The 17,240-nt window shown below is 38.1% G+C and overlaps 3 protein-coding genes across 8 annotated transcripts; all 3 read left to right on the top strand.

Annotated features, from left to right (window-relative positions):
• The first annotated feature begins 1,870 nt into the window (after positions 1 to 1,870).
• On the top strand, positions 1,871 to 11,607 carry LOC148422336 (protein mono-ADP-ribosyltransferase PARP6-like). Of its 6 annotated transcripts, none has more exons than XM_088418158.1 (23): positions 1,871 to 2,283; positions 2,346 to 2,386; positions 4,110 to 4,178; positions 4,286 to 4,353; positions 4,454 to 4,514; positions 4,597 to 4,687; positions 4,765 to 4,831; positions 5,374 to 5,523; positions 5,588 to 5,729; positions 6,183 to 6,314; positions 6,836 to 6,931; positions 7,002 to 7,094; positions 7,168 to 7,293; positions 7,371 to 7,436; positions 7,511 to 7,578; positions 8,956 to 9,004; positions 9,140 to 9,252; positions 9,342 to 9,414; positions 10,375 to 10,444; positions 10,518 to 10,597; positions 10,676 to 10,733; positions 10,806 to 10,890; positions 10,973 to 11,607. In XM_088418158.1, exons 2-23 carry the CDS (start codon positions 2,384 to 2,386, stop codon positions 11,067 to 11,069), a joined length of 1,857 nt encoding a protein of 618 aa, XP_088274284.1. In that variant the 5' UTR covers positions 1,871 to 2,283; positions 2,346 to 2,383; the 3' UTR covers positions 11,070 to 11,607. The 6 variants fall into 6 exon arrangements, with proteins under 6 accessions (XP_088274284.1, XP_088274282.1, XP_088274283.1 ...); XM_088418156.1 differs by having other exon boundaries at positions 4,286 to 4,380; XM_088418157.1 differs by having other exon boundaries at positions 4,283 to 4,353.
• Positions 11,608 to 12,298: 691 nt separating this feature from the next.
• On the top strand, positions 12,299 to 13,883 carry LOC148422335 (ribonuclease P protein subunit p25-like protein). The gene has a single exon (XM_088416931.1). The coding sequence runs from the start codon at positions 12,555 to 12,557 to the stop codon at positions 13,176 to 13,178; it is 624 nt and encodes a 207-aa protein (XP_088273057.1). The 5' UTR covers positions 12,299 to 12,554; the 3' UTR covers positions 13,179 to 13,883.
• A 333-nt stretch (positions 13,884 to 14,216) lies between these two features.
• Positions 14,217 to 17,139, top strand: cox5aa (cytochrome c oxidase subunit 5Aa). Its single transcript, XM_088416933.1, has 5 exons — positions 14,217 to 14,383; positions 15,015 to 15,131; positions 16,374 to 16,495; positions 16,576 to 16,689; positions 16,769 to 17,139. The coding sequence occupies exons 1-4, from the start codon at positions 14,311 to 14,313 to the stop codon at positions 16,687 to 16,689; spliced, it is 426 nt and encodes a 141-aa protein (XP_088273059.1). The 5' UTR covers positions 14,217 to 14,310; the 3' UTR covers positions 16,769 to 17,139.
• The last annotated feature ends 101 nt before the right edge of the window (positions 17,140 to 17,240 follow it).

The raw sequence follows: 17,240 nt of genomic DNA, 5'->3' as shown, positions 1-17,240 counted from the left end.
CATGCTTCATATATTGCACGTTATAACTAAACCCAACCCGTCCTATAAATACATATCATGTCAAATACAAGTGTCATATGAAGTGCATGTTTCAAAAATAGTACCATCCTGCTGTGTATCCTGATCCTGTCATCATTAAAATTTTGCTTATATTAATCCGACATGAACATTTATTGTAAATTTCTGAATGGTGGTGTTAATTGTCTGGTATTTACATGAACGTGTAGACTCACTTGCTGTAGAACTAAAGAAATACAACCATCCGTGCATGTTGATGTCAAGAAACTTGAGTTGAATAAACAGTACAGTACATCATTCATCTTGCCATCTGCTACATGCTGTCTAACTGGGATTTAAATAAAGTAGAATGTTGCTTGAAGCCAAGGACCAAATGGCGATATACGGTAAAAATGACAGCAGTTCGCTTTAATGCGATTTCTTACAAAATAATCTGGTTGCATGTCATTTAACACTCACAAAACATGCTTTTACTGAGAATACAGTACAGTAGTACCGGTATAGTGGCTGTAAAAAAAGTAGTGCTGTCAGGCAATGAAAAAAAAAGAGATGAATTAAGATATGTAAATAATTGTGGAATTAAACACTTTTAAATCTCACCTACAAAATAATGAGGAAAAAACACTCAATAATTAAAAAAAAAATTAAGATACAGTGTTATCATGACAAATCAAAAATAATTATACTGTATATGTACAGCAACGACAAAAGTGGCTTCAGTTATTTATTTTCTCTAGCAGATGCCATTGTAACCATTTTTCTTCTGTATTTGAGACTAGTCTCAAATGTAGGCTGACTGCAACCGTTAGTTTTGGCCACCAGGAGGAATGCTACTGGTTTTTTTTAGTCAATCTGCAAATAAATAGAAAACAAATATAAAATAAATAGAATGTCCATACTGTCCATCACAGTTCTCGAGTTTAAAACTTGGCTATGGCTCGCTGCATGTTGGCGCATTTGTTGTTATCGTTAGCTGTCGCTGTGGCTGGGTGCGTTGCATTTACTGTATGTGGTAGGCTAAAGTTGAGCTGCTCCTCTTGTAAGCATAGCCCTCTGACGTAATCAAACTTGCCGTCACTATGCTACTTATAGTTAAATTTGCCATTTATTTTTATTATTGTAACGTACTGTATTTTACATTCAGTAAAATGTCTCTTATACGTGTCTCAAATTATTTCAGAATGTGGTCGCTTGCCTTTTAACTGGATCACGCGAATTTGACCATATCCCTCCAGTCCTCCATTCCCTTCACTTGTTCCTATTGTAAACATTATGTTGAGAGATGAATTTTAAAAAAGAATTCTACTCTTCGTTATACCCCCCATCGTATTGATCACGTTACTAAACCGAGTGAACCGACATCGATTTTTCTCGCAGCAACAGTGTCCTCTTCTGGTTATTTGTGGAAGTGGAGATATTTCCCAAAATTAAAACATGCAACATTAAAGTTGTTTCTGTAAAGCACATCAGAGATCAGTTTCATGCAATCAAGGAAAACTTGAAATCCTCAATATTTTCTTCAATTCTTACAAATAACATGCTGTAATCACAAAGGGGTTCGTATTCATACATTTTTACTTTAAACATGATTTTAGAACACAATATTTTTTTTATTTAAAAAAAAGAGGTAATTTATTGTCATATATATAAAAAAATGACACATTTGAAATGTTTAGAACAATTCGTTCGAATGAAGAAATATCAAACCTTTCAATGGAATTAATGACCAGAAAAAAATGCACACCACTACAAACACTCTTTAAGTGGATTACGGCTCACTGAGAAAAGCACTTAGCGCACATATGTATGAAGGCCTTACAAGTGTTTAATCTGACCAGTCTGTGGAGCAGCAGGCGGCTACTCACAGGGGTTAACTGCTGATTAAGGTCAGCCTGGAGACGCACACAATCAGACAGAAGGGAAATGCTTCAAATCTGTCAATTTGTCCAAAAGAACCATCACGGCACTCAGTTTTTAGCAAGGAGAATGTTGCTAGCGTTGTAGTATTGGACAGGATAGAAAACACCATTTTGCAGGTGTCAGCCTCTCCTGAAGATGACACGAGGTCAATCATGCTTCTCGAGTCCCCGACGGAACATGTGTGACATCCTGCTGTTCAGATCACCTCGAGGACAATTAGACTTACGCTACTGACCGAGCCATCAAACAGGAAGTGTACAGTTCAGTTGGGATCTCTGAACATCGCCTTATCAGTGTTTCTTCAGATCAAGGACGGAGATGTTCCTGATTTTTCTGTGAAATAAGGTAAGTGGTGACATCATGGATAGAAGTGTTTGAAATATTAATTTCAGTGTTTCTGTCCTTAGCCGCTGCTCACTGTTGATGAAGTGCGAAATTGCTGCACATGGTGAGTTCAGATTATTTGCACTTGCAACAAAAGAAGTTTATAGTGAAGACTACAATGCCACTACAACATCATACAAAACAATGTACTTGGATGCAATATTCCTTTCTCTAGCCAAGATTCTGCCTTTCCAAAGCTATAATGATGCTCTCTATTGATTGGCACTGCTGCAGAGGTATTGATTCAACCAGCTCTTCATAATTCTTCATGTTTACAGTGGATAATATATGCTTCCATGCTACTGTTAGCTGTCATGGTCTTACCATACACACAAACAAACAGGCACACACACAAACACATCTGTTCAATTCAATACAACAAACGTTTGATACTTCCCTCTAATACAGTGTTGTTTATTTTTATTTAACCCTTTTGGGATTATGTTACAAATTATGGAAATTCCTTTGATTTTTTTTATGATATCATAAAAGAGTCAATGGGAAAAAAAAAACACTAGGGAGCTGAAATTTCCAGCAGATGATTAGAACAAGTAAAATTTCAAAATACAACGATTCTGACATTTCTATGTGATTGCAGCTGTGCTTGTGACATTTTGTGTACAAAAATAATCATTGTCCAAATTTTGGACCATATAAAACCATTATAATTACATTTTTTTAGATGCATTTTAATAGGATTTATTTAATAGATTTTCCAGCTATTTTTGCAACATTCCGTTGAGCGGCTGTCTAACTATGTCAGTAAACAGCAAATTATTTGTTGACTTGTGTTTCACCTCAAGACCATAGGTGGCGGTAGAGACCTGTTAATGGCTACATCTTAAAGTGTCATTGTCACTTCACAGGCTACAAAGACAGATCATACCATTTTTTGCTAGTGTTAATAAATTTAACCTACATACTGTACGTATGGCTAGAACCGATACCACTGAACAATTTGAGTGGTTGAAGGAAAAAAAATATTAATAAATATCTTGAATTATTACACCTTTAAAAGTATTTAAAATCGTTTGCAAAGTCTGTGCACAAGGGGTAAAAAAAAAAAACACACCTGAATTGTTGGACAACATTTAACCCTTTGGGTGCCAAAGTAGCAATATTGCACCAAACAACCTTTAGCCTATCCTTTTATTGTTAAATATTTTCAAGCTACAGTCTTTTGAAATAGTGATACTAAAATGGAAAATTTCTTTGAAAAAAACTCTGGTATTTTCCCATTCAGTTTCATGATTCAAGAATCAAGCGTTTTAAATTGCCATATGCATAGTAATACCACACAATGAAATTCTTATTCTGTTCACTTACTCGAGCAGACTACATTCCATCATGGAGCAAGTAATAAATTAGGCAATAAAACAAAAAATGGATTGTGGATAAGCGGTGCATTTTCAAGAATCAATAGGTTGAATTTTATATTTGAATGTCAAGGTGTTTTTAAAATTTTGACTGATACTGTATATATAACTAGTGTCCTTTACCGACTCCATTTCTAAATCACACTTACATTGGTGTATATATGGAAATGACAATATTTAAAACACACACACACATATGTATATATATTCGTCAAGACAAGCTAGTGAAATGACGCACCCCAAATAATTTGACAAAATGTGTTATTTTCAAAGAGTAAAACAAACTTGCAATCCTTCACTTTTATTAGTCCCCAAGGAATAGCTTTCAATTTGCCATGCTAATCCTCAATCATTCATGTTAATCAGAGACATTCAACTGTGAATGTGAATTGTTGTTATTCTACTGTTCAGGAAGCTGAATATCAACAGTGGAGTGAAAATGAGGAGGATTTTACCTCTGAGGAAGAGGAGACACCATATGTAAACATCTCTTTGACTACCCTTGAGCGACTTACGTAATAAATAGATAACAGCTGTCTCATCTTGACGGATAGAAATGATGCGAGTGCTTGTACTTGTCCCAGCAGGAGAGCCGCATCATTGAGCCGAGTTGCCATTCTCGACTGGAAGGCGACATTGAGATAGTCAGGAGCTGGTATTCACATAATTCAGTCACTGTCGGGTAAACATTCAAACAATTAGTCACATGGAATAGCTGAAGTCTTTTCATCCTGCCTACATTCTGCACTTTTCAGGGAATACCAATCAATCGATGAAGTGGATGTTGATTTGAACATCAACGCCAACATTTTAAATGTAAGTCAGAAAAAAAAGTTTGAAAATCCAAACATAAGTATAAGCCTTTATGTGAAGCGCATAGAATGTTGGGTGTCTGCAGGAGGACGTGGCTAAGGCCTGGAGAGTTAATACGTCAGAACCCATCGTCGTCCGCCTGCACTTTTCTATGTCTCAGTATCTCGATGGACCAGGTGAGACTCTGCTGCCGCTAAATACACTTTATCAGCCATCTATATTCTCCATGATGACGACTCATTTCTCACCCCAGAACCTACAGTTGAAGTCTTTCAGCCATCAAATAGACATCATTTCAGCCTTGGAAAACAACTGCAAAGGTAGAAGCATCATTTTATGTTTATAGTTTGTCTCAAACAATAACCTGTTAAGGCATGGGATAAGATCTCTTATGACAAGATATTGCGAGATTAAAATGCCAGCAGATCTTCGCTGCACGGCAAGAGATTTTGTTTTTGCCACAAGTGCAAGTGCAGGTTGCGTTTATTACTTTCAAAGCACCTGTGTGGCAATATTTTGTTTTTCCAATTGAAGAGATTTACGGACAAGACTGTTTGTCAACATTGCAAAAAAAAAACAAAAAAACACTGCAGCTAACATGGGCATTTTGTTAAGCCCGCTTAGCTAGATTGAACCTGTAACATAAGTAACTCTCCTGTTTATGTTTACATTTGCACACTAAGCTGTTAATTTAATTGAAGTCTGCTCAATAAAAATAACAGTTTGAAAACTAGAAAATTTGAAATGACAAATAATGCCAAAAACTCTTCTCTTCTATTTTTGCGGATTAAATTTTGGGAGACATCTCATCTTGTGGGATTTGTGTCTCAGCTCATCTTTACTTTTTATGGCTGTTGCACAGTGTTTTAGCAGCCTTCATCTCCCGGGAGTGGAATCATCTGACTAACGAGAACATGATAGTGAGACAGAAGAGAAGACACAGTTGGTTCAGGCCTGGGGGAACCATGAAGAAATTCCGGGCAAGACTAAGCATCTGGCTGCCACTGTCAAAGTAAGGAGGGCGCATTGTTTGATGCCGCTGATACAAACTTTTCTGATCAGCTATCCGTCCTTAGATCTAACTCACTCCAAGAGCGCAGCCTGAGGGGTAGGATCATTTTGCCCGCCATGAAACTGAACCATTTTGCCAATCACACAACGTCCTACAATATCAAGAATACATCAGGAGAACTCTTCACTTACACGGCCAGTGGAAAGGTCAGCCCTGCCAATTGAAGATATTCAGATGTTCATGGTCAAAAAAGCAGTCTAAAAAAAAAAAAAAAAAAAAAACATAATTGGTGTGGTGTTTCAAAATAAAATAAGCAGGATGGCTGAAGTGAAATGTAAGCATAAAAATCTAACATATACCATTTTTAATTACTTATTAACTTTCAGCGATAGCTTAAAATGCGAAATTCATGGAAATCACCAACAGCTCACTCAAATATTGATGAAAAGCATCAAAAAGCATATTGAAAATATTTGAGGGGGAATGAGGCTTTGACCGTACAACCTGTCAACTCATTCTCTACCATTGACAGCAATTGACGTCAAAGATTACTTTAACCTGTATTGACAATGAATGAGTTTAAAAAACAATCTACAAACCCTACAACTACTTCAAATCCACAGCAAGAACCTGGATCTCATTTGGGTCTACTTTCTTAGAGGGTTGCCGTGTCAGGAGTGAAGTCATCAGCTCAGCTGAGCACCAAGCAGCTGATAGAGCTGCTGTTCTTCTCTCAGGCCATAGGACATTGCAAGACCAGCCCCAGTCTGCAACATGGCTTCTTGATGCAGGTAAAGCAAATGAAAACATCTACTGTTTTATTTTATACTACCATATCATGACAATAACATTTTCCGACTTCTGACTGTGCTTGTCTGGTGCACGAGGGAAGTAAAAAGATCCAAAACACCCTAAAGCAGTTTAAACCAAGTGCAAACTACAACTACGGGTTGAATTTGATTGGTTAACCCTTGAGCGGTATTTTGTCCAATCATTTGATTTTTAAATCAAAGGCATTTCACAACAAAGGTAAAGCATTGAAAGAAGACAACAGGGAGCTGAAATTTCACCCAGATGATGACAGCGTGCCTAATTTTAACATGGCACGACCTCTCAATTATCACACTACCAGGAGTGTGCCAACCCTTGGCCAAAATTACTGTGACAAATGTGTGGGGGAAAATGACCCAGAAATGGTCAAAATACTCCACAAGGGCTAAATAGGCAGTACCAATGCTAATATGGTTGAAGTACTTACCTAAAATTGACTTACATACAAATCAAATCAGAATCCGATCTCATGTGTGCGCAGGTTATGAGGTACGCAGAGCAGAGAATTCCCACATTGAATGAATACTGCGTGATTTGTGATGAGCGACACGTTTTCCAGAATGGACCCCTATTGAAGGCAAGCAAAAAAATGCGTGTGAAACTGCACTGAAACTAAAAAATGAGAGCTTTATTTTGTGGATTTCCAGCCTGCTGTTTGCGCCAGGGAACTGTGCGTTTTTTCCTTTCACACCGTGGGGGCGATGTCAGGAGCCACAGAAGAGGTGGCCACCGGTGCAGAGGTCACTAAAGCACCAATCGATTGTTTTCATATGTAGTTGGGATGATCCCATTTGAATGATTTTTGTTCCACAGGTGGTCGATTTGCTGGTGGCAATGTGCAGGTCAGCTTTGCTGTCCTCACGCAAAAGTATCATATTTGATCCATACCCATCTGTCATTGATCCAAAGAACCCCAAAATGCTGGCCTTTAGCCCGAAGGTATTTTTGAAATTTAACTGATATTAACATCTCGTTATGAAGATTCAGTGAATTCCCTTTATTTTGTTTCACGCCAGAAAAAGAGCTACGAACGGCTGGAAAAAGCCCTGGACAGTGTTCTGCTGATTAGGAGAATGGCACAGGTGAGTCCTACAATCATGTCATTAATTTCACATGCATTTTGCTTTGCTTTGACTTGGTTATTATTGTCATGCAGGGCTCATATTCGGAAATAAAAAAACAGATGGACAAGATCGACCCTCTTGCCGTTCCTTTACTGCAATGGTAAGGCGCAAATTGCATGCATATTTTACATGTCCATTCAGGGGCGTAACGACATGGTAACAAGAGAAACCCCTTGTCACGCTCTTGCCACCCCCAAACTTACAAAAAAAAAATTGCTAGCAGTGATTTTTCTACCATTTTACATACATGCAGTAATTTCAGATTCCTCAATACCTGCCAGTTTGTATCGGCCGTATACTTATATTGGCAATTACATAATAATATAAAATTAATTATTTCATTTAATGAGATCCTGACTGTGTTTGACACGCCTGACCACCCCTCAATGAGGTATTATAACACTTTGGCTAAATGCGAATGTTATGGCAACGCCTCTGGGTTCACTCACTGGACGATTGGGTACACGCGCGCAATGTACATAAGCACAAGTTAGTCAGTTCAACAAAGAGTATATCTCGTCCCCTAGCGGTAGCTAACTGCATCGTTATTCTATTCTCTTCGATATTTTGTTCATTTTCATTTCTGGTGCCACTAAAGGAGTATCAAGTCCATAACTGATACAATATAAAACATTTTTGGCCAGTGTTATGCATTATCTGTCTGCAGCTCTGCTCATATGGGCGTAAACGTATTAGCGCAACTGTAGATATACTCGTCAAATGAAATTAAGTTAGCTTCACATTTAAAAAAATCCATTTTTTTTTCAATCAAAAGTTCAGCAATATAGGGATACCTAGAGATCACTAACAATAACACTCAAAAGTGTATAAATTTGGAGTTGCGTTTGTCTGCATTATGTTATTATACTGCTCTCTAGTGGCCAAGTTAGCTACACCAGAAACAGGGGCGCATCTACATAATGGCCAGGGCTGGCAGTCACTTCCCATTTGGCCACCCTCCCTCTTTAGGAAAAATAGCATAGCTATAATTCATATAATTTGCAAATTCATATAATTAAATGAATTCACTCGTTTTCTCTCATGAACTCTGAATGTGCATGGTATGATAAAGTGATGTATGCACGTAGGTCCACCCCTCTTTGAGCTGTTGTGTCAATGCCAAGTCAATGCAAAGTAATCAATTTATTATATCATATCATATCATATCATATCATATCATATCATATCATATCATATCATATCATATCATATCATATCATATAACATAATTAGTACCTTGAATGTTCCTAAAAAAATCTTTAAAATATGTCTTTGGGATTGAATGTTTTTTATGATGTTTATTAAATGTATGTATAAGGTCACACCAATGCCACACCACAACACAAACCAATCAAGGCCAAGAATGATCATCTTCGTAAATCTAATTATATTGTGCGAGTTAGCCGCAAACTGTGGCTGTTTAGAGTATGGTCAATTGGAGTGAGCCTCACCTGTTTGTTCGCATGTTTGACTTCAGGATTTTATCAAGCAACAGATCTCACATTGTCAAGCTTCCAGCCAACAGGGTAGGCCAGTGTGGTCTCTGACTTATAGTAGCAGTAAATAACTGTAGGATAGTGGCTACATGTTTGAGAGTATCCCAGATAATACTTTGCTGCGCTTACGTTCTGCATCTCTTGTTTTTGCTCGCTGCACAATAGCAACTTTCATTTATGCACACGCCTCACCAGTTCCTGCTCATCAGCAGCCCTCCGAACAAAGAGGCTCGTTTCCAAACTGCACGCAAACTCTATGGCAGCACCTTTGCTTTTCAGTAAGAAAACTGATGGTCATTCTTAGACACTCAAGGAACACATGTCCTGAGTCATCTAATCATAATAATGTTTTGTTTTCTTTATATAGTGGTTCCCACATTGAAAACTGGCATTCCATTTTAAGAAATGGGCTTGTGAATGCCTCGAATACAAAATTCCAGGTAAGGGATGACAATTCTGAAATTTCTCTCATTAACTCAAGGGTCACCAATATGATATCTAGCTTACCACTGATGGGCTATTGTGATTTCCAAGGAATGTTGTAGAAATGGTCATGTAAATATGCAGAAATTTAGAGAAATATCAGGTGTCAGGCTGTCAGCATCAAAGTGAGCAAAGTCATTTACTGTATGTCTATCACGACAGCATATATGGAGCACTCAAGCTGGCTAGCTAGCGTCTCATTTCTGATAGACACAGCTATAACGAAGCCATAGCCAACAGTACACATTGGCAGACATGACGTACATTAAAGTGACGTCGTTCGTTAGCAACCTGATTTGGCGAGTAAATGTGATTTCAGAACGACATAGTGTTTTAACCAGGATTTTGGACCAATAGTTCCAGTTTAAAGGGACAGTGTGCAAGATTTAGAGTGTTTTTCATTAAAAAATAATAAAATAAATGATTGCAAATTTCAACTTGCAAATAAATGTGTTCTTAATGACCAACAACATGTTTTCAATATAATCATAGGTCTAATTATCATTAAATTATATTACATGGGGGGTGGAACTTCTCCAGAGGCGGCCATGTTTGTTATAGCTACAGACAACGGTAAATGTAGCACCTGTAGCACCTCCTGCTGTCCATAATGAAAAACGATTTAAATCTTGCACACTATCCATTTAAGAACTTGTCAAGTTGTTATATCACAACACGCTATGGGAAGGACTTCAAAACAAAAGCATACCAAGGCATTTGTGCCTATATTTTATTTGGTAAATTAAGGTTATTTTGCTGTTGACGTTTGACTGTCATGTAGAGCATCAACAATTGTTGCTCTGATTGGCTTGAGATTTTTTTCTGACGTGTACACTATCAAAGATTTTTTTTTAAACAGAGCTATTAGAATTATTCAATCCCTCGTTTCAACCATGACACTTGTTTCTTTTTAAAAGATGCATGGAGCTGCATATGGCAAAGGGATCTATTTAAGTCCAATTTCAAGCATATCATTTGGATATTCTGGTATGAAGTCACATATAAAAAAAAAAATGGAGACTTCTTCTGATTCCTACAAGATATCCTCTTTTATTTTCAGACATGGGCAAGGGAGAACACCAAATACCCACCAAAGAAGAACTCCTGAAGAAATATAATCGTTTACACATTATCCAACAAGTAAATATCTTCTTTATGTTTTAATTTTCAATGATGTCCATCCTGTCATATTACATGATATTTTTCTTATTGTTTTAGGATCAGCCTTGCAGGTTTCTACAAAGCAGGAACTTAAACTGTGTTGCACTTTGTGAGGGTACGTATGAGTAAAACATGGTCATTTAAAAATAATCCAAAACGAAAGCTCATAAAAAATGTGCTTCAACAGTTGTAACGTCGAAGGACCTTAAAAAGCACGGGAACATCTGGGTGTGTCCCGTATCCGACCACGTGTGCACACGTTTCCTTTTTGTGTAAGAACAACCTGACACAACTTTTGCTTCTTTCCAGATTTACTGTCTGTATTCAACGACACGATGCCTTTGTATGTCTCAGGTACGAAAATGGTTGTGTGGGAGATGTCCACGTCAACACTCAGGATGAAGAAATCCAGAGCCAAATTTTAGAGGTCATTGCAACCAAGCCCAGCTGAAAAGAAAAAAACAAAAAAAACACTGCAAATGTAAAACATGGAAAAAGTGTCATTATACAGAACCAGTCAAAAGTATTTAAGTAGTATTTAGTATTTAAGTAAGTATTAGTAGACGCCTTTTGCACATCTCTGTGTTTTATTTCTCATTCGGCTTTCTTATGTGCATTTTTTGTTGTTGTTGTTTTTGTTTTTTTTTACATTTTGTTTACATTTTTACTCCAGATTTTCATGGATATTGATAGTTTATTAGCATTTTTTTACACCCGACCCAAAGACAATCCTACCTGAATGCATTTCAATGAGGTGTCGATTACAGTTTATGTAGATTTTTGCTTTGGCTTTTTAAATTGAATTATCTTTTTGTTTCATGGGAATCAAACGAGTTAGTAAAAAAAAAAAAAAAAAAAAGGTAAGTTTTGCCTTTCTGCTGTTGACTTACATTTGCTGTCATTTAAAACCAGTCATCCAGGATCTGAACCGCTTATGTCGTAAACAAGTCAAATCAAGTCTTCAATAAAGTTAAAAATACGTTTCAAAATATGCCAAATTATTATGTGTATATGTATATGTATTTTGCAAGACTGTGCTCCCATTGTTCATTTCAGAAGACAGCAGAAGATGCATCCCATTGCATGATGCAGAAAAGCAACATTATAACACTATTGTGCTTCCATATGAGCCCCACAGCTGCCTCCCCAATGTCCCCTCGCCAGCATTGTTGGCATCTGAGGACAAATCCATTTGTGTTGGTTTTACAAGACAAAATGAAAAATGACAGCCTGCTTCAAGGTTAAATATTCTTGTTGATTTACAGCAAGCCCAAAGTGTTTAGTTTTTTCTGGGTCATCCCAGCAGGCTTGATTAAAACAAGGACAAATGTCTGCATTAGCCCATAGGAAGACATATCTTAAAATATCATGTGGCTTCCTGTAAGTAGTTGAAAGGACATGTAAAGTCCTTTAGGAAGTAATGCATCCTAATTTCATAAAGCAGGACTATTAAAATGTTCTCAAAAAGAAACAATTGAAGAAAAAATTGAAAATGTGTGCATTAATGGATCTCATTAAATTATGTCTATTCACCCATTTAATTCAAGGAACCACAGTGAAGCTTGAGGCTCAAGCAAAAGTTCCTTATCAACCCAATAAATGTCATTAATGGGTGAATTCAATGAGGATAAATGTTGCGTGTGCCTTTAAGAGCTCTTTGTGTGACTGTACTGTCGGCACCTCGTGTGGTTGTGGGCATCAGCTGTCCTCAGTGCTGAATAGAGCAAGGACATCTTTTCCTTTCTGTAAAAGGGATCATATGAAGAAACACCCCTTTTTGCTTCTCCTTGGATTGAAGGAATTCAGGATTGGCAGAAAACGGAAGTTTGGATTACGAAACTGATCACTTCGGAGGAACTCTCGGAAAACACAGCAATTATTTACATCTGCAAGCTTTGAGAGAAAATTCATTCCTATTTTTGACCATTTTTGAAGGATGACAGAAGTCATGGCTCAGAAGGTGCGTTCAAGTACTTCTCTCAGCGAAGCCATTGAATCTTTATCTCCAAAATTCGATCAGAACAACTTCAGGAAAGTCAGATGCATGGAAGACAGAGTCCCTTATCCCATTCCTGGACTTTCCACAGACTTCCTCCACATGCGAGTGAGAGAAGGAAGCAAGATTCGCAATTTGCTGAGGTTTGCCACAGCTTGCATGCAAAACGAAGGCAAAGATAGGAACGGACCGTCAAAGAGGCAGGTGGTCTTCACTGGATCGGACAGAGGGGTAACAAAGACCATCACTTGTGTAGAGATCCTCAAACGTAAAGTGGAAGGGCTCCACCAGGTGTCCAAGATCTACTACAAGACTGTGGATGAAGCTTGGGTAGCATCACAACATGGAGCGCCAGGCAAAACCACGCAGAGGACAGTCCCTGCTATTTGCGTCCTACTCTCCAAAGACCCTCTCGATCCCCAGGAGCCCGGATACCAGCCTCCTCGGTCCACCAACATTTCCACAGAGGATACATGGACATGCAGAGATTGCCTCCGGCCGCCTCATTGTCCCACAACAGCCAAGAGACGATGCCTGGAGGACTGCAGCAAATGCTCTGCATGAGCTCCAAAACGGAACTTCCAAACAAACAGATTGGACATGTTGGAGCTTAATTTGTTGAAAGATGTAGACGTTCATCTCCCTAGATAAAGTCCTTGATACTTGTTGAAAATTATTATATGGCAAGTGATCATAATGTTTTTACTGTGATTGATAAGAATATCAAACAGGAAGTCAAGACTTTTTTGTTCCTTTATGATATTTTCTATTCCCCCATGGGTCTTAACACTGCATTCTGATGAAAATTGTGTTAGTGTAGTAAAAATTAAGCACAAATCTCAGAGGGCAGCCATTTTGCCACTTGTTGTTGACTGAAAATGACATCAACGTTGGGCAGAGTTCAAGCATTATCAGAAAATGAAACCGCTGGGTGGCCAGTATATTTAGCATTTTCACTCATCTTTCAAAGCCGACAGTGTGCTATGTCGATATAAATATGAGTGGTATCATGTGAAAGATTGATTTCCATTCCTTACTTTGAATTGCATGTAGGTAATATTTGTGTTGTAAGTGTGGAATCACTGCTATCCAAAAGGTCACAGTTATCACTATGGTTCTCAATTGGCTTATATTAGGTAAGCATTAGTCAAGGGTGTCACCTACCCTCCATAAAAAAACATATTTGACAAGAATTTTATTATTTGTTATTGTCATTACTATTTTAAAAGAAGAGAATTCTTGTCCACGGCACGGAAAGAGTTAACTGCTGTGCCCTGAACAACTGTGATTTTCAGTTGGCAGCAAAAGGCAAAATTGCCATCCCTAAAATGGGTAAAACTCTGATTTATGCCGCATTCAAGGAACCTCAAAATTCGGAATTTTCTGCCTTCCAACTCCTGGTCCCCTTGAACTGGGAGGTGCGAGTTGCGAAATACTTGATTTACTTTGTAATTCAAAACCATTTTTGAGCTCCGTGTTTATACACGCGACTATTTTTATTGCTTTCTACAACTACAGAAGAGTATACTAAGTGCAGCTTCTCTGCACTTGTGTTTCGAGGTCAACTTCACAGGAAAAAAGTTGCACATGCGCACCTGGAGCCGGTGACGTCACGTTGTGGGTAAGCGGCGTTGACTGGGCTTCCTGCAGTGCTACCAAAACTGACCGGTCGGTTGCAGCTTGGCTGACCTGCATCATGTTCAGAGCAGCCGTCCGCCTGTCTTTCTCCGGTGTTCGGAGTCTGACACGAACGAAACCGGCCTGCCAAGGTATTTGTCAAAGATATTTGTTCGGCATGGCTGCCGCAGAAACTGAGCAAGTTGTCGTGACTGATAGCGGACAAATCAGGTTACCCTCGCGGCTCCCGTGCTAGCTAACATGAGCCCGTGTATGTGTCGCTTACTACTATTTAATTACGCCTACTTCTATTTTGATAGAATGTGGACCCATACTAAAAAAATGGCTTTTAAAAATTTGGCGCGTTGACCTGTTAACACTCGGTTGGTTAGCTCGGTTCGGTGTGTGTCCTTGCCGTGACCCAGTTGAAAGTGTCACGCGTGAGGCCTAGTCGTAGTGCTGCTAATGCTAACATTTTGAGCTAACGAGCGTCCCACTTACTTTTCCCACTAGAATATAAGTGTTTTATGACGTTTACGTGTGCCATCGTCTCGCGCTTTTGGTGAACGTTATAAATAAACTGCTTTAATTTGCTGGAGCGGTACTCTTCCGACTACAACGCCCTTAGCCGCACATTGATCAATCAACAATTCTTTAATGCAAATGTATAACAGTTGAATTTTTAAAACTAGACAGATATTCCCTATATCCACTTCACTGGCTGGGTGTCATTCACTGTACTGCTCATTAAATGGAGATTCTGCATCACTTGTCCCTTCGCAGGTCTGTTGGCCTCAAGGTGCTATTCACATGGGAAACAAGAGACAGATGAGGAGTTTGACGCTCGCTGGGTTACCTACTTCAATAAGCAAGACATCGATGCATGGGAGCTGAGAAAAGGTAAGGTCGTTGCCTAATTTAAGCAGAGTACATACAAGCAGTGGTGTTTAATAGGGCTGCATGATTATGGCCAAAATTATAATCACGATTATTTTGGTCAATATTAAAATCACGATTATTAATCACAATTGGCCAAACATGTCTTCAGTGCCCTTTTTTTTTAAACAAACACTATATTAACAAGGCTTCATGGCTTGATACGTACAAATAATAATAATAAATAAAAGTAAATAATTAAAACAAGTTCACAAGAAACGGCAAAAACTTGGCACACAGGGCAAAACAGCTAACTTACTTGCTGAGTGCAAACCAATGAAAAAGTAAGCCTCCTTAGAACCAAGCACATTATCTTCTTTCAAAGGGACAATATGTAAGCTTTAGACCATTTTTCATCACGGACTGCATGAGGTGCTACATTTACAGTTGTACATAGCTGTAACAGACATGGCAGCCTCCGGAGGAGTGTCACCCCCAATGTAATATAATTAAATGATAACTGGCCCTACAATCATATTTAAAACATACTGCTGGCTGTTAAGAACACATTTATTTGCAAGTTTTTTACTTTTAGAATCATTTCATTTATTCATTTTAAATGAAAAACAGTCAAAATCTTACACATTGTCCCCTTAAGCAAATCTTAATCAATAAGCAGTCACAATATTAGTTTAAATGTATTTATTATGTAAGCCCATTGTCATTCTGCCCATTATTCAGACCAGTTGTCTACTTCAAGTTGTTGTTAATCTTTTAAAACTATTTCTTCATAGCAGGAAGGGTAATTTTGTTTGCCAAACTGCAAAGGTTACTAAATTGTTTGAGGGTTGATGTTTGAATAAATTGCATTTTCATTGTTAACTATTCATGGCATCAACATATTTCCTATTTATGATCAAATGGAAAACCTGTAAGCAAGCTATCTCTTACTGAGTGATGATGTAATTTTCATTATTCAAACATTAATTTACACCTTGATATCACTCCATGATATTTGCTGAGTGGCACCGCATCGTTCTACAAGAAAAATAGGAAGTGTCTATTTAAGATGTAGAATTTGTATACTCAAGGGAGTGACACACCCGCAAATTCATTTGGGCCTCAGCATCCATGAAAGTGGAAGTCGCCTTATAAGGACTTTTTCTTGTCCTTATTGGTTGATTTCCTTTTTGGGTGATCCTTGTCATGTTATTAAAAAAAAAAAAAAATACTTTTCATCTGCTAATGCAATGTTGTGCATTACAGGGATGAACACATTGATTGGTTACGATCTTGTACCTGAGCCAAAGATTCTTGATGCAGCTCTGCGAGCTTGTCGCAGGTTAAACGACTTGGCCAGTGCAATCCGAATTCTCGAAGCGGTCAAGGTGAGAAGCTACGCAGCCAGTGACCATCTTGTCGTTAGTTTATTGGGTTAGTAATTGGTTTCTGCCGGTTGCCTCCTCAGGATAAAGCTGGCCCACACAAAGAGATCTACCCATACCTTCTTCAAGAGCTTAGGCCAACATTAGATGAGCTCGGAATCTCTACACCTGAAGAGCTCGGCATTGACAAAGTCTGAGTAAGTTTTCTGAGCCGATATATATTTCACTGTAATATACGTTGCCAATTTCCTGCTTTTCTGTTTTTTTGTCTTCCAGATCAAGTGGTGGTGGGTGTCCTAAGAACGCAAAATCTGTATCTACATTTGCCTCATCCGTCTGATATTTAATTTTGCCTTTATTACGTTCTTTTGCTTGTAAAATATTGATGAACCTAATAAAGGACAATTTATCTGTAATATGTAACGAGATCTTCGGAATACTGTTTTTAAAAGAAAAAAAAAAGAAGTAATAGGTTCATTATTAGTTGATAAATGAGAAAGCGCACTTGGTGTGGAAGTGTTTTTGTGAAGTTTGCTAGTGGCCACCAGAGGCCAGCATTTTCACGTTATTAAAAAGCCATTCTGCATACGTATGTGTTTTACATGGACAATGTTCAATGCAGCTCAAATAAACGTGTTCAATTGGAACATTGGATTCTCATTGTCATCAAGAATGCCATCTATTGGTATAATGTATAATCGGTAGATATTGGCGATATATGCTAACACTTAAAGGGACAGTGTGTAAG

This window comes from Hippichthys cyanospilos, chromosome 6, assembly GCF_059441005.1.
Source record: "Hippichthys cyanospilos isolate Australia breed blue-spotted pipefish chromosome 6, RoL_Hcya_1.0, whole genome shotgun sequence".
Lineage (NCBI taxonomy): Eukaryota > Metazoa > Chordata > Actinopteri > Syngnathiformes > Syngnathidae > Hippichthys > Hippichthys cyanospilos.
Note: the sequence above shows the minus strand (reverse complement) of the source record. Positions and strands in the feature narration are given on the sequence as shown.

Excerpts from the sequence above, each read along its gene's own strand:
- LOC148422336 (XM_088418155.1), top strand. Across the intron at positions 4,179-4,282 it reads AGGAAGAGGAGACACCATAT|CAGGAGAGCCGCATCATTGA; the intron begins GTAAACATCTCT and ends TACTTGTCCCAG. Across the intron at positions 6,932-7,001 it reads AGAATGGACCCCTATTGAAG|CCTGCTGTTTGCGCCAGGGA; the intron begins GCAAGCAAAAAA and ends GTGGATTTCCAG.
- cox5aa (XM_088416933.1), top strand. The coding sequence starts at position 14,311 with ATGTTCAGAGCAGCCGTCCGCCTGTCTTTCTCCGGTGTTCGGAGTCTG. Across the intron at positions 14,384-15,014 it reads AACGAAACCGGCCTGCCAAG|GTCTGTTGGCCTCAAGGTGC; the intron begins GTATTTGTCAAA and ends GTCCCTTCGCAG. Across the intron at positions 15,132-16,373 it reads TGCATGGGAGCTGAGAAAAG|GGATGAACACATTGATTGGT; the intron begins GTAAGGTCGTTG and ends TGTGCATTACAG.
- LOC148422335 (XM_088416931.1), top strand. The coding sequence starts at position 12,555 with ATGACAGAAGTCATGGCTCAGAAGGTGCGTTCAAGTACTTCTCTCAGC.